Source organism: Centroberyx gerrardi, chromosome 10, assembly GCF_048128805.1.
Source record: "Centroberyx gerrardi isolate f3 chromosome 10, fCenGer3.hap1.cur.20231027, whole genome shotgun sequence".
Lineage (NCBI taxonomy): Eukaryota > Metazoa > Chordata > Actinopteri > Beryciformes > Berycidae > Centroberyx > Centroberyx gerrardi.
The window spans coordinates 19,447,844-19,474,762 of record NC_136006.1 but is presented as its reverse complement, the minus strand read 5'-3'; the positions used below and the strand labels follow the sequence as shown (position 1 = coordinate 19,474,762).

Below are 26,919 nucleotides of genomic sequence, written 5' to 3'. Positions count from 1 at the left end.
GCATCGCCAATTTAGGCCTTGTACACAATTGATCGGATGAACATGTATACATTTCCAAAACTCGCTTTCCCTCCACTTGTGATTATGTAACATCGATATCCAATAGTTACTTAGTCACGTGTAGAAATTTTGACCTTGATTTTCTTCCCTTGTTTCCATGCCATCAGGAGCAACTGCCTATCTTAGCCAGCAATGTGATTGGATGCAGTGGGTAGAAGGGGCTTAGGTAACCCCAGCCTCTGCCGCAGGGTGGCGCTGTTGTTTGGGGGGCGCACTGTTTCACGCCCGCGCTCTTTGGTTATATGGGCCCACTGTGTTTCCGGATGTTCTGCGTCAGATCAAGAATGGCTGCGATGTTTACGTGTTGTCTAGGCTGCTGCGGAGATGGAGGATCGGGGCATATTCCCCTTAAAGAAATGCCCACTGTTCAGTTAGACACACACCACATGGGTAGGTAGTTTGTCTTTAATTTGTGTTGTGTGGAAGCAGCCGGTCTGTACAGACGCCCAGTTGGTCGTGTCTGTGATGTGATGGTTTGTCATCACATCCATTAGCTAACCGTTAGCTGCTGTTAGTGTCGTAGCCTACTCTAAAAATATGTGTCTCCGTGTGGCATGGTGTTATACTTCCTAAAATTACCTCTCCCTGTAACGGACCACCTATTATTCTTCCACTTTGTTAAATGTCGTGCAGTTTTGATGTTTAATATCAGACAGGGCGAGTCTGAATCACTTCCCTCCCCTGTAATATTACACTTCCCTGAAACAGTCATTGTGGTCGGTTTCAGGATAAACATACACTGGAGGTGCATTCCCCTCTTTTACCTTCTACAAACTAATGCACGTGCTTTACTATTGTTAAGCCTGGCGTCATTATTGCCATTTATTTAATCTTACTCTATGAGCATTTGATCTTTCAAGTGTAAACGTAAACAAGGGGCAGCCTTGAATAAGAACATATGATCAGGTATATAAACCGGATATCACTGACTAACAGGATATAGCAGGGTGGAATGAAATATGATATACCTCTGACTTGGTTTTGTGAATGTTTATGATTCTGAACTGCCAAATATGTTTTGAATGTGTTTGTCGTGCAGGCACAGATGTTGTTATCGTAAAGAGTGGGCGGAGGATATGTGGCACTGGAGGTTGTCTCGCCAATGCTCCGCTGCACCAGAACAAGAGTTATTTTGAGTTCAAGATCCAGTCCACCGGTAAGCCCCTCGACTCTCAGCAGACTCCCATCCTCTCCCCCTACCTCTGTTCCCATCCTACCCCGAGACTGTCTTTCTCCAGTGCGTTTTAGAAGGGGCTATTGATTCTACCAAGCTGCAGGTTTTAGTAGCCTCACCATCTTGTGACTGCAAGGTCACTAGTTTGATTCTCCTCACTAGCTAGGAAAATCTTGACAAACACAAGAAACATTCTCTCTCCCACCATTGACTGCCCTTTTAGTGCCCTTAAGCAAGGTGCTTAGTCTCCAACTACAGTCATGAAGCTATGCATGTGACCCTGCCTCTCACTCTTTCTGTTGCACCATAAATGAGAATGTATTCTTAGTCTGTGGGCTCAGTTGATGAGGGTTTAATAAACTCAGTGTTGTGCTTTGTGTCTAGGTGTGTGGGGAATAGGTGTGGCCACTCAGAAAGTGAATCTTAATCAAGTGCCTTTGGGCAGAGACACAAACAGCCTAGTCCTGAGGCATGATGGGTCGGTGTACCACAACAATGAGGAGAAGAACCGTCTACCTGCAAACAGCCTTCCTCAGGAGGGTGACATTGTGGTAAGTGCAAGAATTTGCCAAACCCCTTTTAACCTGATTGCTGTTTCTAGAGCACTGTCAATCTGAGGGACAAACTGATGAGCAGTTTGAAGTGATGGACAAAGTCAGGTTACAGTTATCAATGACATTAAGGACTTGAAGTAAACCAGTTTCTATTCTTTCATAGACCCACTCATATCACTACTACTTTAGATTGGGGAAACTAGATTTATTTCACTTATGAGAACATAATCTGCAAATTATGTTTTGATTGTTGAAGTTTAAAATGAATAACAAGCCCACTAATAACTCACTCTTTATGAATCTTCACTTTTTACATAAAGTAGAACTGGTGAGCATAATTAGACAGAGGCACTAAAATCATTAATGAAGTGGAATCATACAGGCTAGCTGGTCAGTTCTGTTCAGAACAAAAAGATGGTATAATTTGACTTGGGTGTCCAGACAGTTTCTTGCAGGATGGGGGCGCTACTCTAATTATTGCTAAAATGTGCAGTGTTATCAGTGGAGTCTGTAACTGAGCCTGAGCTATCTCAGAGTCTTTTGTGAGACAAGTAAATTAGATTTTGACCTTAGACTCCTTTACACTAAACATCTCTTGCCATCCACATTTCATTATCTGTGCAAAGTGGTGTTTGACAGACTGTACCCAACACAATATAAGACAAAGCTTGTTTTTTCCTGCTCTCTTCAGGAAAACATTAGCACACCACCTCAATGTTTTCTTGGTTTGTCTTTAGTTGTACTCATTTTATCACACTACATGGCCACGCTGTAGCCAAGAGTCATCAAGATAAAACATTTAATTCCCCTTGACTTCTTGCACATTATGTCGTGCTACCAATCACTTACTACTACACAGGATCTGATGTTGCAGTCCTTTGTGCCATAATCCAAGGTGAGCATTCATACAGAAGCCCAATTCAGATGTCAAAAGAATGATGTACTAATCCACAAATGGTGACTATAAAGGACACCAGGGTACGACATCATAAATCTACAGGACCATCACACTGGAAGCACCATTTACCAACCAAATAATGGAACAGCCCACTCAGCTGTTCAGAAACCAAATTGTATAAATAATTATAGACCAAAGGGACGGCTGGTTCTGCTGGCTTGAAACAGCTCGCTCAGCAGATCAGAAACTGAATTGTATTAGTAAGCCAACATATCAACACTCTAAAGAATAAATATACCAGCAACCATGCTGCTAACAAACAGCCAGAGCAGCCATGCTACCTGCAAACAGTATGTCAGCTAGCATGCTACAGACAACCAAAAGCAAACAAGCCAACACATCAACATACTAAAGAATCAGTATACCAGCAGCCATGCTTCTATTAGCAATCAAAATTCTATCAAAATTGTAGAAATGTAAGTGACTGTAATTACATGTGAATGACACTCAACTGACAGAAATACCTAATTTAAAAAAAGCTTTAATTTGAGTTGAAATGTCTAGGGCAAAAAATTGTTTAGCATTTACTGTATTATACAAACATCTATTGGTTGTAGTGAGGGGTTTTGAATAAGGTTTTCATTTCATAATTGTTCTGATTCTACTTTTCTTACATAGCAAATGATAATGGCTATCTTCCCTGTTTCTTAATGGGATTTTAGGATGTGATTTCCTTAAAATATTGAAGTACCAGGTATAATAAGTGGCTCAAAAACTAAATCACCACTTTACTGAAACTATATAGTCACTCCAGTAACAATATTCACCCCATGACATTTTGCCATTTTAAGATTTATTTGGTAATATTTTTGTCTGAGTTGTATACAGAGTAAATGTAAGATAAAATTACTGTTTTCTTTTTAGAGGCCAGTGTCTCCCTAAAATATACCCACCAGTGACTAAGAATTAAAAAGCTTTTAGTCAGACTTGAGTTTTCAGTGGGCCTGAAAACATGAGCGTGGCTTTGGCCTTGGAAATCTGGGTCCTGAACCCAGCCCTCTCCTCATATTATAAATGTACTTGGCCTAGTCTGAAAAGAAGGCTTTCTTGCCAAAATCAGTACTTCAATACAGCTGAGGAGAAAAACATCTTGAAGAGAGTAGGCTAGAGAGCACTGTATAGGCATCTAAGATAAGATAAGACATTGGGTGGGGAAATTAGTTTGTTGCAGCAGCAAAAGTAATAGAAGTCAATGGAGAAAAAGACAAGTAGCGTAAGTAGTTTATAAAAAAGCAATATAACAAATAAGCAATAAAAAACGGCAACAGTAAAAGACTATAAAACAAAGCATTAAAATAGAACTTAAACAATATACATAATGTGCATTGAATTCACATTAGCAGTCTGCAGAGGGCCATATATTATTTACGTAAAGTGTCTAGTGGCTTGCAGACTAGTGCAGTAAAGAGACTGTGCCCTGATCAAATATATTACAGAACGTGCCTTCTGGACATGTGCATTACCAGCTGTCCCATGTAACAAAGAAGAAAAGGAGAACTGTTGTCAACAAGTGTTACAGGATAATTCCTTTTTTTTTTTTTCAACCCGGGCCTTATTTTCCTAGTTTTTGCTATAAAAAATTTTGTCATTTACTTTACCTGCCACTAGTTTGCAGGGAGCACTGCTTTCCAACACACACACACACACACACACACACACACACACACACTAAGGGCAAACACAATCTCCAACAATTGAACTCAAAAAGCGATTAAAAAACACGTCCTTTAACACAGCAATACTAAAAACAACACAAAGACTGACAAAATTTTGAACACAGTTGTCATGATGGCAAAAACTAGGAAAATAAGGCCAGGTTAAAAAAACAAACACGGAATTATCCTTTAAGTCGGCCAGATCTTATAAAACACTGACATATTTTTAGGAATTAGGCCTCCATAGATCTGGCCGTAAGATAGATTTAGATGGCTGTTGACCGATTGGTTGGTTGTTGCACACACCTCACTGCAGTTTTAATTCTTCATCTTAAAAATAGTTATTACATCAAGAACAGTTTGATGTTGGGGTTTTGTTTGCTGTTAACTGCACATTTTGAGTGAACTTCCTTGCTGAATGGGCAATGAAGCCATTTCCAGATGACCAGTGTAACATATTTGCAAAAGTCTTTGATAACTGAAAATGTTGTCAATAGCAATGCATGATTAAGATCTGAACCACCAGAAAATGTTTGGTCAGGAGAGAAAGCAAAGAAATCTATGGGATTAGGCTCTATTGGAGTTGGGCTTAAAATGAGAAGGAATCTGAATACTCCTGGAGCTGCTGCAAATGATTTACTAGACTTATTTCCCAATATATATATATATATGGGCATGCATTCAGTTCATTGAATTATCTGCCAATTGCTGGAAGCAGTGAAAGATGTTTGGTGTTCTTATGGAAATTAGTCAGCTTTCCAGGCATCCTAAGAATGTTTACAGCCACAAATTTGAAAGTGTAAAGGTATGATCATTTCAGCATACAAAAACTGGGTGATTTACTTGTTTCCTTTTCTATTTGTGTTCCTCAGGGCATCACATATGACCACGTGGAGCTGAATTTGTATCTGAATGGGAAGAACATGCATTGTCCCGCTTCAGGGATCCGAGGCACTGTATACCCTGTTGTTTATGGTAAGTTCATGTGTTGACTCATCGTTGGCTTGATATACTGACTAGTCAAGCGAGGTTTGTTATTCCAGGGATAATCGTTAAAATATATTTACTCAGTTGGTTCTCACAATAATTTTTGTGAACATTATTGCCGGCCATGATCCTAACCAGTGAGCTCCATGCTCAGAAATGTCATTCAGGCTGTTACACTTTTGTTCCACTAGAGGGCAATATTTGTACATTTTCACCTAAGACCCGGTTTATATGAGCTGTAGGTTTTACTTTCCTGGGGAAATTTATAGGCTATTCCTGTGGCCTATGATAACTCAGCCTCTATTGGCTAACATTAGCAAGTTTGTCTAAAAACAGATGCCAGGCAAAACAAGAGTCAAATATGTGATGTGATCAAGGTGGACAGCCTACAGCAACACTAAGGAAAATTGATTGGAAATAGGCTAAATTAAATTAATATTTATTTTTAGCTTTCCCATGCAGACAGTCACTGTGGATGCTTTCATAGTCATCTTTTCCAACTTTCCAATTTATTCTCAGTTGAGCTATACTTGTACAAGCCATCCATGTTTAAGGATCAAGAGAAACTCCTTTGTCTTTTTTATGGCTGTAAGGGTCATTAGTCCATTACCCTCTATTGTTCATTAATGCAGTCTGAACTTTACTGTGGGAAAGGGAACATGCTCCATTTTCACATCTCTACCAGAGTGGTTTATTTGGAATATGTTGACTGTAAGACCCAAGTTGCTTTTGTGGAGCTCTGGGTTTATGTTTTGATTTTGAACCAAACTATGACCAGCAGTGCATTATTGAATACTTATGACAGTATACTGTATATATTTTTTTATTAATATAGTTGTCATTGTCATACTTCAAATTGGTTGTACCATTAGATTGCACATACGTTACCATATTTAAGTAAACTGTTAATTGAAATTTCTAAAATGGTAAACTATAATCCTCCAAATCCTGTATCTGAATGATTATTATCATGAACTATGGTGGCACAGGGAAATTGTTGTTGAAATCCTCTTTTGAGGCAGAATGATTACTGCACTATCTCACAATGCCCAGTATAGATCAAGTTTAATTAGATATATGACTGTCAATATAATAAACTGTCCCTCATATAAAACGAAGTGAACCCCTAGTTCAGTAGAATGTAAAATGCAGAATGTTTCCTTTAAAGCTTGTTTAGCCCCGCACAATCGCTGGGATAAAATCTGGGCCACCTCAACTTTGGCTTATCTGCAGCTCAAATCATGTTTTCCTAGTGGATGTTTCAGAGTTTTTATTGGAGGCCCACGTTTGTGTAACAGCACTCTGGTAAGGTGTGGCATACAGTTTTGGGTCAGTGATTGACTTGATTTTGAGGTGATTAGTTAACAAAGAAGCCCCAAAAACATCGGCCCTGCTGCCACCACACCTCATGTTGATAATTGGCAATCAAACAGTGCATAATCGCTGTGCCAGGGGGGTGATTGCTGCTTGGCTTGCTGAGGACCGATTTGGATATTGAGTCAATCGTTAAGCCAACCATGTATTCCAAGCCAAAGTTGAGTTAATTACATTCCAGCATTCATAGATTCCAGTATTAACAGACTGAGCAGCCTTTCAAAGAGACATTCTGATTAAAATTATTGCTGTTAGAATAGATTTGACCAGACTGTACTGACTGTGCAAGAGGTACTAAATCATTTTGGGGGTTTTTAAACAATGAAAACGTTCTAACTTTTTGGTATTTGACACATCATTCTTCCTCTGTGTTAGAAGTTACACAATAATACAATCTGATGTTGATTCAATATCAGAAAAAAATTCAATGCCATTGTACATTAGACTCTCATTGAATATGTATAAAAATGCCTGAACTTGTGTTTTTGTTGTCTCTTTCCCTCCTGTTGTTCTAGTGGATGACAGTGCCATCTTAGACTGCCAATTTAGTGACTTCTACCACACAGCTCCGCAAGGCTTCGAGAAGATCCTGTTTGAGCAGCAGATCTTCTAAAGCAGCGCCTCGGTTCCCAGCCCTGCTCCTCTCCCAGCACCATGCATACTCACAGCCCACACCTCATGGCACCCTCTGTGACACTATAGCTTGACCTTGATTGGATCATGTCATTATGTCTGGCTTGAATGCCTCTGTTTTGTTATCCCTGATTACTCTGTCTTTTTACCGCTGCTCTGGATTGAAGTTAGGGTATCCTTGATGGAGTGGGGATCACTCAGCTGTGACGGGCCTTAAGAGCGTGTGCTGATGAAAGACAGTCAAGCCATTTACTTATTACTTTGTCTCTGTAGTAATCAACCTGTATACACTGAAATGTTTTTGGTTGCTGCTTAGATGTTCATCTGTGAATAGATGTTCTCTTTCGGCCAGACAGTGTTCAGGTGCGATGGTAAAATGTTCCCATTTATCAGGACCAGAAGCCATGTTTTATTGGCATTGCTTTACGGTTATGTATTTGATTATGGAATCTCTAAACTTGTATGCCATACTGACATGTCAGCATAGACCTTAAATTTATTTATATTTGTTTGATTCATAGATTTAAAGCAATATTTCTCTTTGGCATAATATTTGTGTTTATGGCAAACCTAGCCGTTTGTGGGTTCATGAAGGATCAGCTGTCACTATTGACGTCCCAGTCACCAACAGCATCACATCCTTTACTCACTTTTGTTTTGCCTCCTTTAACCTGAAAATACTTCTAATACATACGATTTAAAGTGGGGTATGGTAACACTTTATTGCCCATGTTCTTTGTCGTCTTTACCAAGAAATGATTTACCTGTTTGAAGTTGAAGTTGTCCAAGTTAAAAAGTGGTGGTGACTTTACATTCCAGGGGCAGCCAACGTCAGAGGTTGATGTAGAGTTATGTCGAGGTGGTGGTGCTGGAAAATGTTTTGCCAAAGTGAAATATTGCTTTAATAGCTGACACTAATGTAAATTGTTTCAAATCGACTGAATCACTTCTACAGCCTTTTAGTTTTGATCCAACATTAGCTGTTTTTCTTGTCTTTGAATATCTTTTTATGGGCTATTTATTCTGAATATCATAAAATTGGCAGAGCTAGTTTCTCTCTGATTGAAGATATTGTATGGTTCTATAATGTCAATCTGTTGTATTGTATTGGCATTGCATATCCGCTACTGAAGTGTGAAAATTACCTTTAATATTTCAAATGCTTGTCTTTGTTTGCACTAATGATGTGATTGTACAAGCAAATCCAAATATTATTGTTGATTCATTAAACTTTTGTGTCTGGAGGCATCCATTTTTCAGTGTCTCTTAATTAGTGTTGTACTTCAGGCTTATTGTATAATGGTACATTGCAGGTAGGGCCTAATTGTCACCATTATTATGCGCAGAGATGATGATTAGGGTGCACAGTTTTGACATCTGTGAAACAGACCGTCTCTGTTATGCTCAACTAATCATAGATGCATTTATTATGAGTGCGTCGAGGATCCCATGTAAATGAGGACAGCCCATGCAGGAGGTATGCATAACCCCTCCTCTCACTCTGCGATCTGTTACGTCCTCCCCCCTCCCCGGACCCAGCAGCATAGGAGCTGCCGTGCCTCGTCTTTCACGGAGATCCCGACAGCCGGAGTAATAGAGAAACCCTGTACAGCCATGGCAGAAAACGCCGGCTTGGAAAACCACCGCATCAAGAGCTTTAAAAACAAGGGACGCGATGTCGAGGTAAGACTGTGGCTAAATGCGATGGCATATACACGACTCGAATTGGTTTTACGTAGAAAACGGCAGTCTTGTCGGGCCTCGTTGGGGAGCCTGGCCCCGGCTGTAACTGCCTAGCTACTAGCTCACGGTTAGCTAACGTTAGCTACCGTGGAGAGTTCGCCATCAAAAGTCGCCATTGGCCTACATACAGTAAGCCTTAATGTTAATTATACGATAGTTTTGAGTGCTACGCCATTGGCACCCGCGGTTGATCAGTGGCCCATAATCTGTCTTTGTAAATAACTATCCAACCCCAAAACTGAATCGTCGAAATTGACGGAATTAAGGGCAGGCGATATTGCTGTCACTGTCAGCTAACTGCTAGTTAGCTAGCCGGTGAGCTAACGTCAGATGTTAGATATAGACCGGTCGCTAGCGAGGCAGGGCCCATAGTGAGCATCATAAGCTTGGTGATTGTTCGGTTAGATAGCTAGCTGACGTTAATTAACAGTACCCTGTTACAATAGACACATGTAACATCATTTGGTAACAAATCAGTTGAGATTGAATAGCTTGGTTGGTCCATGTCCAGCCAACCCAAACCTTGCCCCTCCTTGTTGAGCTAGCCAGAGCTGCTAACTCTAGCTAGTTGTTAGCTAAGCTAGTAACGAGCTAACTGGCTGTGATGCCGTGACCTTAATTTTACGGTCCGTATGGATGTGACGAGTGACAAATGTTTCGCTAAATGCAGTGAAAGTCACGCGTCTCTATGGTGTGATTATATATTCTATATGAGATAACATGGCTAACATTAACTAGCTAGTACCACTGTTGACTGTAGCGGTAACTTGTCTGACGTTATTTCATTAATCTCTGCAGGTCCAGGCCTAACCACCGTTCCAAATGGATAATCATATGTATTATCATACATACATTATCAAAACAACTTATAGGTGTAAGGTTATTATATGTGGTAGATGTCGACAGGTTATTTTATTGATTAGCTACAGACAGATCTATCAGTAACTCCAGGTATTGCCGCATCCTTAAAATTAAAAGTCTAATTTAATCTATGTGGCAATACTTCACTGATATGATCACGAGCATGATGTCCAAAGCATTTGGCAAAGGGATGTATAAGTACAAGCCAATATATATATATATATACGTGAAGAGAATGGCGTTGTTATATTGGGCTCAAGAAAGTCGTTATAATAACAAATCTCTGGAGTTGTTTGGATTATGTATCTGTCTGAATTCATTTGTAGATGCGCATCTGCCCAAGTTTACGGCAAAAGGGTTTACCGGCAAAGAGACACACGCTTGTGTTGCACTGTTCTGATGTATAGATAATCCAGAGATGATCCTTGGATAAATGTATGTCCGACAATGTGTCTTATTATTCCGCACTGTTGAGTGGAGTTTCACCATCAACTGCCCAAAAAACACAGATTGATGACCCACTGGTGGTTGTTTTGAAACGGAGAGCCAGTGTGACAAGCACATGGCTACTACTATGACAGACAGACATAGCCAAGTGCATTCCTGATGCTATTTCAGGCATCTTGGAGGTCTCACTTGGGGTTTCTCAAGAGCCTCTACACGAATTCGAGTTTTCCGAAGTGAGTGACACCGACTAAAGCAGGAAAATTGCCACTTTGGGTTTTAGCCTATTTAGGTCAGCAAACCGTAAGACATAACAGATTGCTGTGGATTTTTGACATTGGTAGGAACAGATTTGAGTGTGCCGAGCAGGAAAGTCTCAGATGATTCATGCACTGCAGCCTTGGCTCCTTCGTTTTCCTGGACATCATGTGGATGGGTTGTGATTGGTCACATGTCTTTATTGGCTTTTAGTGGTGCAGGTAATTAGACTTACCTATTCTTGTCAGGCATTGTTTTGATGTTTTGGTTCAGAGTGTTAACTGCTATGCCACTGTGGCCATGTTGTTTTTCTAAGCATGTAGTCTTTGTAATGTTGTAGGCACAGTCCATGGTCTGGGTACGGCAACCAGTAGGTCTTGGCAAATTAAGCCTATTTAAGTAGGTTACATTAATTCTGGCTGAACAGTTAGTCTGGATCATTGTATGTTGATGTCTTACTGTTGGAGAAGGGACCTTTGCACATTCTCTGGTCAATGAGGCAGCATGACTGTGTTCATCTGCAGCAGTTGGGAGACACCTCTCTGTTCCTCACTCAGCTTCCTGAGTTAGTTATGACTGGCCCAGATTACGTAAGAGGCTATTTAGGAAGGCAATATGAACCGCTGCAAACAGTCACAAGATCTGAGACCATCTCAAACTGTTCTGGATGGACTGGAAACCCAGCAGACACACAAACACAGCAATTAGGCAAAATATTTTCTCACGTGTGCTGTTTTTCATCCCTGTCACTAGCCCATAGCTTTCTTACACCAAGTTGTTGTGTTGTTTCATATGCAAAACCAGGATTCTATACAAATTTATGCTTGAGTTGGTGCTGTTGTTAAAGTCAAATTAATCTGCTTACATGATATTATTCATGTATGCTAATTTAATATGGTTACTTTGGATTTAAGATACTGTGTAATGGCTTAGAGCTAGATGCTGTTGTATCTTGCCACTCTTTTCAATACAGTGTGATTTTTATTTTTTTATTACTTATTTTATAGACTGTGCTTTTTATTTTTCTATCATTTCACAGCAGCAAAAACTGAACTATAAGAACATCGGTATTACATCTTTGTCACACTTATGGTGCCTTTCCTGGAAAAAGTGTAACTGTATGTAGTTGTAATATACCACGACCTGTCTAAGTCTGAAGTTTTTTTTGGCTGTGACACCCCTAGAGGTCACCGTGAGGTGAGAGAAACTATGTGGTTTAGATGACAATGGCGGGAAAAGGGGAAGGGTCACATTCAAGAGTTTATGTAAGAATGCAAGTGGGCTCAAATGCAACACACAAATCTAGTAACATGATTATTTAATCAAGTTTAGAATTTTTTGATTTTCTTTAAATCAGGAGATATAGTTGCAAGTTTTCCCCAAGAATTTGTCCTCCATCCTGTTATGAGAGGTCAAGACAAATGTTTTTTCTAAAATTGTTTCTCCTTTTATTTACTTTGTATTCCTTTGTTACAGACTATGAGAAGACATCGAAATGAGGTGACAGTTGAACTGAGAAAGGTGAGAAAAGATCTAGCATCTGTCTACACACACACACACACACACACACACACACACACACACACTGGACCTGGGTCAAAGAGTATAAACCTGCTTCAAGTTCCAGACAGGTGGGGTTTAACACATCAGGACAATCCAGATAATGCCAGCTGAGTTTCATATACTTTTCTGTGATTGTCTCTAGTACTGATTGTCTCATGTGGCAGACCCCACCCATCTAATACTCCAACTTCAAACAAACACCAACACCTATTTGCAAGTACTATATCAGCTAGGTCTGGGACAGGCACACTAAAACCTGGATTAAAATATAGTCCAGTTTTGCAGGCCTGCCTATTTTCTACGTACAGTGGAGTGGACTGATGGGAAGTTCTCAGATACTTATCTTGAGGCAGATTGAATAGATTAAATTTGGTTGAATAGATCATTCACATCGCAGCTGTTGTCACAATTCATGCTCAGAATCTTCATCTTAATATTACATGCTAGAAACTTAATGGTCAAGTCAGAATCAGTAGCTGCTGTGCACTTTTGGCCTTCCGCATTCATCGTTAGATCTCATAAGTTTCATGTGTACAACAAAGACACCCAATTTCAGGCTACTGTTACAGTGCTTTTCTCTTAAGTTATAAGTTATTATTTTTTCCCTCCTTGTCTCTCTGGCACATACATGCGCACACAGGGCCGCACACATATTTCTCTGCTTCTCCAGCAGGCATTTTCACTCAGCTGCAAACATGGGTTCAGTTTCTCACCGGGCGTGCAGAATGATCTGTCTCCTAACCTCAGGGTAACCCTTAGGGTCAAGAGGTGAAGAGCGGTGTTTTCGCTGCCTGTAGCTCCAACCCTCCCCTCTGTGCCCTCAGTCATGGTTGACCTCTATCCTGCCCACTGTAACCCCTCACCACTGACCTGGATTATTGATGCAGCTTTGTCTGGGGCCTATAGACTTCTAAATATACTGTGCTCCATATCAGCCTAAATTATGCTGCTTGAGTTGTAAAATATATCAGTTACAGCCGAGAGGGCACTCCTTACTGTAATTATGGGTATGCTGGTGATGCACCTAGGTACAAGGTGCAGTTGAGAAAACAACATTTTTCGGTATTATGGCTTTTATACATTAGTAACCAATGCATGTGCATTGACATTATTAATTGTGTTTTTGTGTGGGGGTGGTGGTATTAGTGATGGTACAATTTTCTACCAACGTTGATGTAGTTAAACAAGACTCCACCTAAAAACAAAATTCACACTTGATATTACTAGAATTTTGGACAGTTTAATCACGATTTGTGTATGCAAACAAGTCTCCAAACCAGACAGAACTGAGCCTAGACTTTAGCTTGTGATGTGACACTTCAGAGCTGCTCCATTGACATTCACTTGGAGACAGCCTTTGTGGACACTGTGACAGCACCCGGTGGGATATTTCTGGGGATATTAGTACATTATCTGGGTCAGAGCTGCGAGCTAAAGCTCACTCGGAAAAAGAATCTGAAAAATTCCACATAGGCCACATAGTCAATCTCAAATAGACCGTCAGTGGAGCAACTTCTGCAGGTGCTGTTTGATGACATCAGATTTAGCACCTTGATTCTTGTGGGTGAGATGGATGTCCATCTTCATGCACTGAGTACTGTCCAAGATTATAGGAATAAGTCAGGGTCTCTGCAGACGTTGAAAAATATTAAATCATACAGTATATTCTAAATTCCAACCCTTAAAAGGTCTTGAATACAGTTAAATGCAGCATTTTAAGTCTTAAAGTCAGTTTTAGAGGTCTTAAAAACGTTGCAGTTTCTTGGTGGTGTTTTCTGTCGTGAGAAATAAGCCCAGTCATGCCGACCTATGTTCTGCTGATAGGTCTGAAGTTGTTTTAATTTTCTCATTTATTTAAACTGCAAAACTGGTTTTATTTTTCATTCTAACTAGTATTAAAAAGTCTGCAATTTAATATCATGAAACTTGCTGACACAGGTAGGCTTCCCCTTTAATGACTAGAGGAACACTGAGTTGGAGGCTGATTTAGGTTTGTGTGACAACCCACCTTAGGTCTCTTTTGTGTGTGTGTGTGTGTGTGTCCCAATGCCCCCTCGGCTTATTGAAGGACAAATTTTGCGCACATGCTTATTGGCTTTTGCTGAGTCATGTGTTATCAGACGGAGTAGTTCCTCCGTAGTCTTCTGGAATAGGGAGGGTGTGTGTAGGTAGTGGAAGGTGAAGGTGCCCCCTGGTTCCGACTGGGAGCCAGACATAACGACAGTGATTGAGGAGTAGCTCTGCACTACTGCCAAGCCAATGTTCTGTAAAAACCTGTGGCTGTTGGCAGTCCAGCAGAGGGTAAACTGTCTTGGAAACTCCACAAACTATACAAGAAGTCAGACAGAGCATGACAACATCACATTTTGCAAATTAAAATTTAGAAGACTGACAACTTTACTCACAATGGTACAGCTTGATTTAGGGCTGTCTGAGCTGGTGATTCTCGGGACATTTTGGTGTTAGCCTCTGGGGAAAGTTTGCGGAGAATACTGGCAAAGTGTTGCATAGAACAACACAGTCTTCAGCAGAGTTTGGTAGTGCACAGACACAGCCAGGGGTATTAAAAGATAGAGCGTCAGTGCTGTTTAGTGCTGAGGTGGTCTCGGGTCTAGCACATTCCATTCTGCTAGAACAGAGCAGAGTGAAGCACTGCGCTGGCTGATTAGTCATCAGTGACGCACGTCAGCACGATGCACAGGAATGTAGGCCAAAGGAATCTCCTCCTACCACTGACTCACATGCCCTGTGAACTGATGGTGTGTGTGTGTGTGTGTCTGTCTGTACGTACGTACGTATGTACGTACGTACTTGCGCGCGTGCGTAATGCAGCTGCCTTTGATATCCTACTCAACATCAACCCGTGTGTCTCTTTATCCCACCTCTTTCCTCCTCTGCTCAGCTGTGTGGGTGTGCTTGCTTGGAGGTGGGTTGGGGATGGGTGAGATGTGATGTGAGTTTAGGGAGGGTGTAGGTGCAGGGTCCTCCAAAAATCTGGGTACCGTAGGTGTATGACTGTTTGCCTCGTGGATAAGCCTGCAGGCAGATTTCTTTGGCTAACGCACTTAAATTGGGATTTCTAACATCTAGGCTATCCTCCAAAAAGTAAAAGTTTGATTCTGCAAATGGAAAAAAGTTTTTGAGGTAGGCCTAGATTCACTGTTACTTTAGAGATTCATGAATGCATTAATGAACTCTTTCATCTCTTCCCCTCCTTGCTTTTCTGTCTTTTTTTTCCTCTGTCAGAACAAACGAGACGAACATCTACTGAAGAAGAGAAATGTCCCACAGGAGGAGAGTCTGGAGGACTCTGATGTCGACTCAGACTTCAAAGGAGTAAGTGTGTGGGCGTGTGTGGGTATGTGTGAGAGAGATAGAGATGCAGCGAGACTTTAACTGTCTGGATAAGAGGTCAGCAGGGTGACAATCAAGTGGGCAGTGTTTACGTGTTTCAAAATCATGTTAAAAGTGTGTGTGATATACAGCAGAAATATTTGCTGAACAGGTTCAGGGAGGATAAAAGATTTATTTAGGCTATTTTTTCTTGCAAATAAAGGCATTTACTATACAAATGGGACAGGAATTTCAGAGTGCATTTTTATTTACTTTTCATGATTTGAAGAAAGCTGGGCAGAGAATTTTAGCAGGATTTAGCATTCCAAACCTTTCATTCTACCACATCGATGGAAGAGTTGGGATAACTCTTCCACAACTCTACAGAGAAGAATGTGGAAAGCATTCTCTCTTGCTGCAGTACGTCATTTGAAGTCTCTGGTCTCTCCAGAGGGAACATTCGGTGACGTGATGTATATGGGCAGCTCATGGCGATATAGTGAGCAAAGCCCCTTGACTTCTCTGACTGACGGCCTTTCAGTAGCTTAATGAAATGATGAGAAATGGCCTGCAAAACAAGCCAATGTATTATGTGTGCTAATGATGAATTGGCTTGGCAATCTCAATCTGTGAACTAACAGGGCTGCAGCAGCATTAGCAAGAACAAAAATGTGCCATTTTAAAAACACATCCAAGCCACTTCATCTAGCCTTATCGTTTCCTCTTTGTGTTAAGTCAGCTGGGGCCTATAATTGACAGGTGGGAGTGATGGTTATTCTCCTTTCATGATTTACTATGCTTAATCAATTTTAACAATGCTAACATCCCAACCCCCCCTCTCTCTCTGTGCAGCAAAATGTTACGCTTGATGCCATCTTACAGGTAAGGCTCAACATCATGGCAAATCTCTGTGATGCTTTTTCACATCTACCAACACTGGCCCCCTACTGTGGAGTAATTATGTTGTAACATGTCCTCTGGCCTTTTCCCTCTCTCACCAAAGAACGCCACCAGTGATAACGCAGTTGTCCAGCTCAGTGCCGTACAGGCTGCAAGGTGAGGGAGTCATAAACGCATACACACACACAAACACGCTTGCCAATTATGTTTCTATTTAAAGGTCTTGACATTTCTTTTCCGCTGTTTGTCAGAAAACTCCTCTCGAGTGACAGAAACCCCCCTATCGATGACTTGATAAAATCTGGGATCCTGCCCATTCTAGTCAAATGTCTGGAGAGGGATGACAAGTAAGTCCACTTCCAAACCACTTCCTGTTTGCCTCCAGTGTTACAACTGTGTCTCAGAAGAGATGAACTGACTCAAAGTGCTAGTCGATAGACCAACAGCCGCTGTGCAGTATGTCATGGATTCTAGACATTGCAGCATCAAGTCTACGCATGAACCGAGGCTTTGTGTGCACGAGGGTGTGCGTCCCCTGGTGTGACACACGTGAGAGTGTGGGGGTGGGGCACGGGGCAGTTGGCTGGTCCCCTCGTTCTGGGCCAAGCCAAATAAAACAGCATTCCTGTCTCTCGGAGTTCCCCTATTCCCAGGACCTTGTGTTCAGCGAGGGGGGAGAGGGAATAGTCGGGGTGAAAGAACTCAGGGAGTTGTAAGGATTTTACCATGGCAACCCATGATGGATGGTGTCATGTTAAAATGGTACGCTAGCTTAATTTTTGAAAATGTATGATATTTTTGAGAACATGCAAAACGCCAGGAAACACACTGTAACTCATGGGCTCCTGCATTCATCAAGAGAACATAAATACTTCTCTAGGTGGCAGCAGCATTGCAGCATAAGCATGCTGAATTCTACCATGACCAACCCTTTTTACATATGGCTCTGCAGCCACCAGTGAGTCTATAATTCTATCTTAAAAAATCCTGTAATATTCATGACTGATAGAGCTAAATCTATGAGTGATTTCTTCCCCCAGCAAAGATTATGTATCTTACTTAAAACAAATTGGAGTTAAAGCAGCAGTGTTGCATTTATAGGTACATTATTTACTCAGTTTAGGCATGGACGCTGTGTGTTTGGCTAACTTACTAACGTTGGCTCATCAGCCGGCTGGCACACAGCAGGTGCTGCTTGTGGCACACGAAAACTGCAAATACTGGAAAATTCCACAACCCAGAAATGGATGACATACTTTTAATAGCTTCCAAGTGGTTTTTGGTCACGCAAAGGAAATAATATTGTCATAGAATATTTACTTACATTGCAAATTCTTCTATTTATTTATTCTGCGCCTCATTTATAATACCAGAGGGATGACTTGGCTTAACATTGACACTGCCACCTAGAGGTGTTCTGTCAGTGAATGCATGGTCCTGGGTTACAGTCTTATGCCCACAGGCCTCCACAGTGGCTGCTAATCACAAAGAGCAACAGACTCTCTTACTATTTTACTTCCCAGCTAAAGCTTAAGAATGGAGCAGGACCTCCAAATGATGGTTGGTTGCCTGCTGGAGTGTTTGATAGGGTAGACAGACTTACCAGCCATAGCCAAAATTACCAGCATTTGGCTGGTGGGTGGTGTGAACATTGCACCCCGGGGAGAGTGTGATTTCTAATATTTTGTGTTAACCTCAAGAATAAAATGATTTTGTTTCTATAGTCGTCCCCTTAAAGCACAGCTACAGTATATTTTTTCCAAAGAAAAATACTTAATTTGTGAAAGTTCCACCGGTTGCAAGGCACAAGATCCTGTGCGTTGATGAGCAATGATGCTTCTGCTGATTAAAATAGGTTGGAGGTACATTGCTCCACAAATGTTTTGCAAAGCCCTTTTCAAACTGCAAGGCCAAAGGCAGTCAAGTAGATTAGCTGCTTAGAGGAAATATAATAGTCAGTCTTGAAGAGATTGCAGTGGCAGCCGCAGTAAGGGGGCGAGGGTGGGATTGATTTTCACCAGGATTCTTTCGTTCCCTCCCCCTGTCCCACTCTTGAACCCTTGAAATTGCTTTCTCCCTTCAACTTGTTCACATTTTCTCTCTAACTGGTTCTGCCTTCCCTCTCCTGCAGCCCCTCCCTCCAGTTTGAGGCAGCCTGGGCTCTGACCAACATTGCCTCTGGGACGTCGGCGCAGACTCAGGCTGTGGTTAAATCCAGTAAGTTGACCCTGTGCCCCGTCTGTTCCGCTGTTATCCCTGCGGTCTGTTTGTGTATTGTCTGCGAATCATTGAGCCAACATGTTTATATGTTTTTCCCTCAATGAGGCATGATCATTTATACAGTCACACAGTGATGTCATCATCACATCATGCCTCACAACACCTCTTGCAGCTGTTGTAAAAGCATGGCATTGAGTGGCTTATTGCTTTTTACAAAATGGCGGAAACAGACTGCTGTATTTATAAAAAAATAAATTAAAAAAAAGCAAATGTTCAATAAATCCTATTAATCAATAATAGTTCAAATATAAATGATGAAATAAAATAATTAAATGTTGCTCTTCCATCATGAATTATATCTCTTGAAGAGTAGCTAAACAAAGTTGTTGCCAAGCAACACATGAGTGCCAGTATATGGGTTATTTTTGCTTGGCTAATATTTAGATTAAGCAATATTTAGACTAACTGTTAAGCAAGTAAACTGTAATGGAGTCATTGGTTTGTGTTTATTGGATACTTTACACTGGCTTTGAATGTGACTTAGCCAATCAGAACTGAAGACTATTTGTTTTATCATGTCACACTGGGCATGTTGTTGAAGTGTTGATGTTTCTGTGTAGATGCAGTTCCCTTGTTCCTGCGGCTGCTCCACTCTCCCCACCAGAACGTATGTGAACAGGCGGTATGGGCTTTAGGAAACATTATAGGTGAGTAACGTCCTCAGTTAGGCGTGTGTGTGTATACTGCTTGTGTGTAACTATACAGAGTAATGTTGACCTCTGCCCCTTGCCTGCCCAGGCGACGGTCCGCAGTGCAGGGACTACGTCATCTCCCTGGGCGTGGTCAAGCCCCTGCTCTCCTTCATCAACCCCTCAATCCCCATCACCTTCCTCCGCAACGTCACTTGGGTCATTGTGAACCTCTGCCGCAACAAGGACCCACCGCCGCCCATGGAGACTGTACAAGAGGTGGGACAGTAGTGTGTGCGTGCATGTGCCAGACAGATGGCCCTCTTGATTTGCAGTTGACTCTGTGACAGCAGGCTGAGTCACAGAGTTTTTTCTGCTGCCTCTTCAGCAGCCAAATCAGCCTCATCACCCTGGGGATTGTCTAGCTATAAAGCACTCAAGGCGACATTTGAAGTCTGGTTTTGACAGCTATTCCTCCTTGTTTTTTCTCCTTTCATTCTGCCTCATTTCTGCTTCCATCCCTCTGTCTATTCCTCTGCCTACATCCCACCCACTCACTACCTACTTCTCTCTCTCCTTCCCCCTCTCTCTCTCTCTGTCTCTCTCTCTCACAGATTTTGCCCGCCCTCTGTGTGCTAATATACCACACGGATATAAATGTAAGTATCAAAGCAAAGAGTGATTTATCACAATCATTTACAATTTGGTAATTTCTGTAGGTGTAATTTTAGTTTTTTTTGAATTGCCATTATTACCCACAAAGAGTCTAAACCCATTGATGTATTTGCCACAGTGATAAGCTACTACTGCCTGTTCTACTGCAGGTTTTCCCTACCTCCCGGAGGTCATAGGCTCCCATTGTTTTCCAAAATACATTAAAAACAGCTTGCAGAGACATACTAGTTCCTTGACTAATGTAATGCATTAACAAAAAACATTGCAGTTTTCTGCAGTCAGCACGCCGAGTAACAGTAAATGCATTATACATTGACAGTAGTACATGGTGCTAAAGTTTTGTGTGTGTGTGTGTGTGTGTTTAGATCCTAGTAGACACGGTGTGGGCTCTGTCCTATCTGACGGACGGCGGCAACGAGCAGATCCAGATGGTCATCGATTCTGGTGTTGTCCCGTTTCTTGTGCCTCTCCTCAGCCACCAGGAGGTCAAAGTTCAGGTCAGACTTTGTTTTATGAAACCATTTAATTAGCCTATGCCTTTTGGCTGCAGCAAGGTGATTATTTATTACCAATTTACTAATTTGAAGTTTTCCATTGTCCTGTTGTCGGTGCTACTTGTTCCTCTTGCCACGCTGCAGACGGCGGCTCTGAGGGCAGTGGGGAACATTGTGACAGGGACAGACGAACAGACACAGGTTGTGCTCAACTGTGATGTCCTGTCGCACTTCCCCAACCTGCTTACACACCCCAAGGAAAAGATCAACAAGGTAACACAATTACTATCATATACCCCACCGCCTCAGGCCATAGGACTATTGGACCTTTATCTCACTGTCTCACTTGTCTGTGATTGGTTGATTCTCTGTAGTGCCTGGTTTTGACCATATCTGATTGCTCTGTTTTTGTAGGAAGCCGTCTGGTTCCTGTCCAACATCACAGCTGGGAACCAGCAGCAGGTCCAAGCTGTGATCGATGCTGGACTGATCCCCATGATCATTCACCAACTGGCCAAGGTGTGTGTATGAGTTTGTGTGTGATGGAAGGAGAGAAAGAGAAAACACATTTCCTTGAGCTTGTGCCCATTCCTTTGTGGACATTCTTTTTGTGCCCATATATTTTTCTCACTGCTGGTAAATAGTAATAGAGGGCGAGGTGAGGTAAATGAATTTTCTTAGTGTAATTTCTATAGTGACCGGTCATCCTACAGTTGACCTGACTGTGTTTGACATACTGTCAACACAAGACGGGTTTGTCACTAATAATCAAATACTCTCAAACTCAATTTTGAGCTTTCTCAACGGATGGTACCAGTGTCTTAACTAATCAGTTGCAACAGCAGAATGTAGGCCTAGATATAAATTCTCTGTATTCAGTTGCATTCACACATTCTATGTTTTGTAGCCGGTGAAACGACACAATTCTCGATGCGGACGCTGAGCACAAAGGTGGCCTCAATCTTCTGTGTGCTTTGGGATTACGGTGATGTAGAAAAGACTTGCTATGTGTCCACAGATTAGTGACAGCCTGTCTCTCTGCAGGGCGACTTTGGCACTCAGAAGGAGGCTGCGTGGGCCATCAGCAACCTCACCATCAGTGGGAGGAAAGACCAGGTGAGCTGGGCTTTGGGACCAACACAAGGCTGTGGCAATCTGCTGCTTGTTCCTCAATAGCTTTACAGCCATGATGTGTTTATGGGCTCTCGTTTTATTGAAATGTTCATTCAAATTTCAGAAACCTGACCTAATGCACGACAACGCTACGCAATTAATCCTGTGTAATCGTTTGTCAAAATTTTAGTTTCCACTACTAATAATGTCAGAATATTGGCTTATCGGCAAAATTGAAACATCTCATTTAGAATATGCAATTTTGTTTTTAAATAGTCAGGATGTTTATGTAACATATAAAAATGCAGCAAAATAATTTTGGCAAATCATAAAGGTGTGATCATTATTAATAATTATAATCACAATATTTACAGTTGGAACAATTGGAACCATTTTATCTATAATCATGCAGCCATAGGCATTCCCCAAACGGGCAAATTGGGGAAAAAATTGACAAGCAAAAATGTTTTATTAATTGTGTGCAATTTTGAACATCACTGATACACTCAAAGAATGTGTAAGACTATAAAGTTTTCACAATGCAATTAATGTTTAATCCTACAATACTGCATAATTTCAATAGTATACTGTATGTTTAGAGGTGTTAGAACTGTTTCTTTTGAAGAAACAGAACTACTACCACTACGCCCTTTTCTTCAAGGATTCAGCTAAGCGATGTTTTGTATAGTTATTAAATCATTGTGACTGAAGATCAAGGACGTTTTCCACATTTGTAACCATGTACCTATGTTGTAATCAAGTATGGATGTGGTGTGTATGTGTGGGTTTGTGTAGGTGGAGTTCCTGGTTGAGCAGAATGTGATCCCTCCGTTCTGCAACCTGCTGTCGGTGAAGGACTCCCAGGTGGTGCAGGTCGTCCTGGACGGCCTGAAGAACGTGCTCATCATGGCCGGAGATGAGGCCAGCACTATCGCTGAGATCATAGAGGAGTGCGGAGGTCTGTATCTGAAATTGAGTTTGTTAGAGATGGACATGAATGACATCAAATCTTTTGTGAATCAGAGCGCATGTTTAGCTTTTAAACAAGTTATCTGTACAATAGTTTGTTGGATTACTGGAACTTCTTTTAATTTCTTTTACTGTGAAATTCATCCTTAATTTCTACCCTATTTGCCACCTTGCTCTAAATGGGTACAAGATTTACTATATCTGGTACAAATGAATCATTATGACTGCTTTATTCATTCATCTTCATCTGTTACTGTTACTCTAGCTGGTTAGAATGATTATTTAAAGCTATTTGAAAGTTGTCATTGGAAAATGTGACACAATTTTGTGAGGACTAGAAGATGTAAGATGTGTAGATGAGAAGTAAAAGTATTATCTGCTTTAGGTGATGCAGAAACGGGTATAGATGACAGATCTGTTTTATATATAGGTGTTACTCTCGAATCTACAACAGAATTTATATTGCAGTAGTGGAATTGCTATCAAATTATAGCATTTATATATCACTTGGGCCTACTTTAGTCTCCTGTTCACTTAACATTCATGTCGCTCTAGATTGTTTTCCACCTCTTTTCCTTCTGGGCAAATGAGTGCATGCTTTCATAGCCTATTGAGCAGTAAGGCACATTGTATTAAATGGGGAATAGATCAACTGTTTGATTGGTCAATTTGGTAAATTAAATTGTGTAATCGATCGAGCTGTGGAAGTTAATGAACAAGCCCGTTCCCAGTGCTCATACATTTGTCAATGATGGAGGAAGTGTTGTGTCTGAACTTCATTTTGTCGTCTTTCCAACTCGCTGCAGGTCTGGAGAAGATAGAGAATCTGCAGCAGCATGAGAATGAGGATATCTACAAACTAGCCTTTGAGATTATTGACCAGTACTTTTCAGGAGATGATGTAAGTTTCCCTACATTCATAGACTCATTGAGTGTTTTTCCTATACAGATAACAGCTGGCTTATCCTGCCATGATCTCATCATGTGTCTCCTTTCCCTTTTCAGATTGATGAAGATCCAAGCTTGATCCCCGAAGCCACTCAAGGAGGGACCTTCAACTTCGATCCGGCTTCCAACATGCAAACGAAGGAGTTTAATTTCTAAAAGCCAGGATGTGTTTGGTTCAACCAGCTGCACGGGTACTCTGTAATCACCCCAGACATTCATCCATCTCTCCTCCAACCTGGCAACCTGGTACCGAAGGATTTACTTAGCATCACTTCAACATGGAAACTCACTATTGAAGGATTTACCCACCCCACCTCTGCACTGCGGGGTGTTTGTGAAATGGTCATCCTTCACGAAATATGGCAACCCTACATAGGAGTCCTGGTCATTCGTTAAGCACCATCACAACTGGCAACCTGCATCCGGAGGATTGCCAGCATTTTTTGCCAGTGCTTCTAAATATCACATGAAATTCGAACCAGAAGGAAGAAAAGCCTTCGTGGCAAGTTTTTAATTGCCAAATGTCAGTCTTCACAATGACAAAACACAAGCACATTTTCAGACACAAAACATACACACACACACACTGTTTGACACCTAGAATTTGTGTGCATACTTCTGTTAGAAGCATCATATCACTTATGGGGGGAAGAAATACTGCTGTTTGTTTGTGGTTTATTTTTGTGCTTTCCCTCCCCTGGATTGTCCTCTGGTGTTATTTCACCCACACGCGCACGCACACTCACATACAATTCTACGCGCACACACACACACACACACTCTTAGTCACACAGATACCGGATGGCCGGGCAACCCAATAACCCTCTCTCACCCAGTTTAAAGAGTTAATCCCAGAGCTAAGCCATGAACTACCACGGACCCCCACTGCCCTCCCAGGACCGTCCTGGGATAGGCGGAGGGGTGAAAGGGCTCTACAGCAAAAAGAGGATTCCGTGGCAGACTGACTGACGGGACTTCTGACTCAATGACGTCACTTTTTTTGTGTGACCTCTGTTGAATTATCAAACTTAATGATGTTTATTTCAAAAAAAGCTCATCAAAAATGTGAAGAAAAATGCCATATACACTTTTTTTTTTTTTTTTTTTTTCTCAACACACGACTGTAAATTTTTTTTTTTTTTTGCTCTAATTAAGCAGAGCAAGAACAAAGTTTGCTTTTACGGATGTGGAAACCTGTCACGGGAGGAAGCACCTATGGGTGAAGGCGCAGAGACTTAAGAGAAGAGGAACACGTCAGCTGTAGCCTTCCCCCCCCCCGCCCCACAGGACATACATCTCTGCAGCACAAAGCTCGGTCGCGTCCCGCAGGAAGTGATCTCTCTGCTTGGAACTCTCCTGTAATGTGAAACTAACCAGGGGGTTTAACGTCAAAAACGTCGAGCTAAAAATCGACCCGAATCGCTTATCCGATCTCCAAGTTCTTCTATTTTAATTATTTTAAAATCTCTCTTCAAAATATATATATATATATATATATATTTTAGATGAACAACATAACGTTTTGGCTTCTTCTGGTTGAGGCTGTGGAGCTTCCATTTTTTTTTGTTTGACTTTATTTTATTTTTTTCTTCAGTCTTATGCACACGTCTGAGAGGTATATTGGTGTCTCTGCCTGCAGAAAGGGACCGATACTCACTGAAGACTAGACTTACTGAGGAGTACAGGTCCACTGACCTTTACAGTACTTTACTACTTTTGATGAAGAGGTCACATGTCATCACCGATTTGAATAATTGTACAAAAAATGTGATGTGTATCTCTCCTTGCCGTCTCATGAATATATGAATATATTTACATAAAGCCTGTACAAAGCTGCTGCAGCTGACAGTCATTGGATGGACTTTTCAGAACGATAACCTTACTGTCAAAGATGGTTGGGGAGGTGTTTTTTTTTTTTTTTTTTGTTAAAGCAATATTTCTTTGTTTTATTTTTTTTTTTAACATGCATATGTATTGTGATGACATGCTGATAAATTGGAACAGGCTTGTTTTTTGTTTTTTTGTTTTTTCCTAGTGGTGACGGGCTGTTTAATTGTACCGTCCCATGTCCCAGTTGGTCTCTGGGGTTTGGGCTAGAGGTGTAAAACTCTGACCCAAACCCTAGACCTGGTCTTGAAGACTTCATGATCCTCTGTTTGGCTGCTAACTACTGAGAGGGGGTCACAGCGGGGGGGGAGGGGGGGGTCATGCTGGGGTTTTAAATAGTGGTTGGGGGTATTACAAGCAGCCCAGGCTTGTTTTCGGGACTAGCTGTTTATTACTGATGAACAAAACTATAGAGAGGGTGTACAGTCATGAACTAGCAGACTAGACCGAGCCACTTTAAAGATTTACAATTTCGTTGCCTTGTATCTGAAACGGATACAAGCTTATGTTTGTTGCAAGATTTTTACTTGCTAATGAAAAGTTGTTTTAAATAAAATAATAGAAGAAAAGCAACAGACAGCGTTTTGGCCTCTGATTGTTTATATCTTTTTATAAATTTTAGATTGAATTCTTCTCTTTAAGGTGGCTCATTGATGCTTTCAACTCTTGTGCATATTAAAGACAAGAATGAGTTGAAATTCATTGTGCCTTTTGTTTTTCATTTCTACAAATACAAGTTTTCTCTCAAAGGACACACTGAAGAAAGCACTAAAACGCTTTGAGCAATTGGAGAATTTTTGCAAATGGGAGATGTGAATATTATGTGATCTCCCCATCATTGGAGTTTGCCATGGGAATGGTCAATGGTGCTCTCTGCTGTGGAGAGTTATTGTTCTACTCCCATCTTATTCACTGAACATTGTAATCCATTGTAACACACCATTCCTCCCACCCATTACCCATGCACACCACAAACCATCATCGCCATATTCTTTCAATCAGGGGATTTTGATATCATTTCCTCTCATCTCGCCCTCAGGACATGATCTGTGTTACTGATCCTAACCAAAATAAACTTGCTGTTTAGCCGTTGGATCCTCCCTGCTGCAAGTGTTGTGATTCACACACAGTAGTCAAATTTTAGTTGTGTGAGTGTGAAAGTGAGAGTATGCTTTTAACTGGGATGGATTTCAAGTGTGTGTGAGAACCAGTGTGTATTTTTTTTTGTCACTTCCTCCAGGTAACTTGACCCAACATAAAATATCTATTTAGTAATTAAGTACTTTGACTCCTGCATCTACCATTTTTTTCTGAGGCACATCTTTACCATTGCAGAATTGAAACATTTGCCTTTGTCAGCAACAAATAGAAGGAATCCTAAAAGAATGAGGGTGATGGGGCCATTAGCTGTCCATGGTCCTGAAAAG

At 41.2% G+C, this 26,919-nt stretch overlaps 2 protein-coding genes across 2 annotated transcripts; both read left to right on the top strand.

The window, feature by feature from the left end:
- The first annotated feature begins 333 nt into the window (after window positions 1-333).
- On the top strand, window positions 334-8,635 carry spryd7b (SPRY domain containing 7b). Its single transcript, XM_071919226.2, has 5 exons — window positions 334-450; window positions 1,100-1,216; window positions 1,619-1,785; window positions 5,274-5,376; window positions 7,278-8,635. The coding sequence occupies exons 1-5, from the start codon at window positions 345-347 to the stop codon at window positions 7,373-7,375; spliced, it is 591 nt and encodes a 196-aa protein (XP_071775327.1). The 5' UTR covers window positions 334-344; the 3' UTR covers window positions 7,376-8,635.
- A 338-nt stretch (window positions 8,636-8,973) lies between these two features.
- On the top strand, window positions 8,974-26,592 carry kpna3 (karyopherin alpha 3 (importin alpha 4)). The gene is made up of 17 exons (XM_071919203.2): window positions 8,974-9,078; window positions 12,178-12,222; window positions 15,511-15,600; window positions 16,450-16,479; window positions 16,601-16,653; window positions 16,749-16,844; window positions 18,629-18,714; window positions 19,338-19,424; window positions 19,516-19,685; window positions 20,021-20,065; window positions 20,447-20,578; window positions 20,720-20,848; window positions 20,990-21,094; window positions 21,620-21,691; window positions 22,484-22,646; window positions 23,464-23,558; window positions 23,663-26,592. The coding sequence occupies exons 1-17, from the start codon at window positions 9,010-9,012 to the stop codon at window positions 23,759-23,761; spliced, it is 1,566 nt and encodes a 521-aa protein (XP_071775304.1). The 5' UTR covers window positions 8,974-9,009; the 3' UTR covers window positions 23,762-26,592.
- The last annotated feature ends 327 nt before the right edge of the window (window positions 26,593-26,919 follow it).

Bases quoted from the DNA above. Each gene is read 5' to 3' on its own strand.
- spryd7b (XM_071919226.2), top strand. From the start codon at position 345: ATGGCTGCGATGTTTACGTGTTGTCTAGGCTGCTGCGGAGATGGAGGA. The intron at 451-1,099 runs GTAGGTAGTTTG...TTTGTCGTGCAG, and splicing joins GTTAGACACACACCACATGG to GCACAGATGTTGTTATCGTA. The intron at 1,217-1,618 runs GTAAGCCCCTCG...CTTTGTGTCTAG, and splicing joins GTTCAAGATCCAGTCCACCG to GTGTGTGGGGAATAGGTGTG.
- kpna3 (XM_071919203.2), top strand. From the start codon at position 9,010: ATGGCAGAAAACGCCGGCTTGGAAAACCACCGCATCAAGAGCTTTAAA. The intron at 16,845-18,628 runs GTAAGTCCACTT...CCTCTCCTGCAG, and splicing joins TGTCTGGAGAGGGATGACAA to CCCCTCCCTCCAGTTTGAGG. The intron at 21,095-21,619 runs GTGTGTGTATGA...GTCTCTCTGCAG, and splicing joins TCATTCACCAACTGGCCAAG to GGCGACTTTGGCACTCAGAA.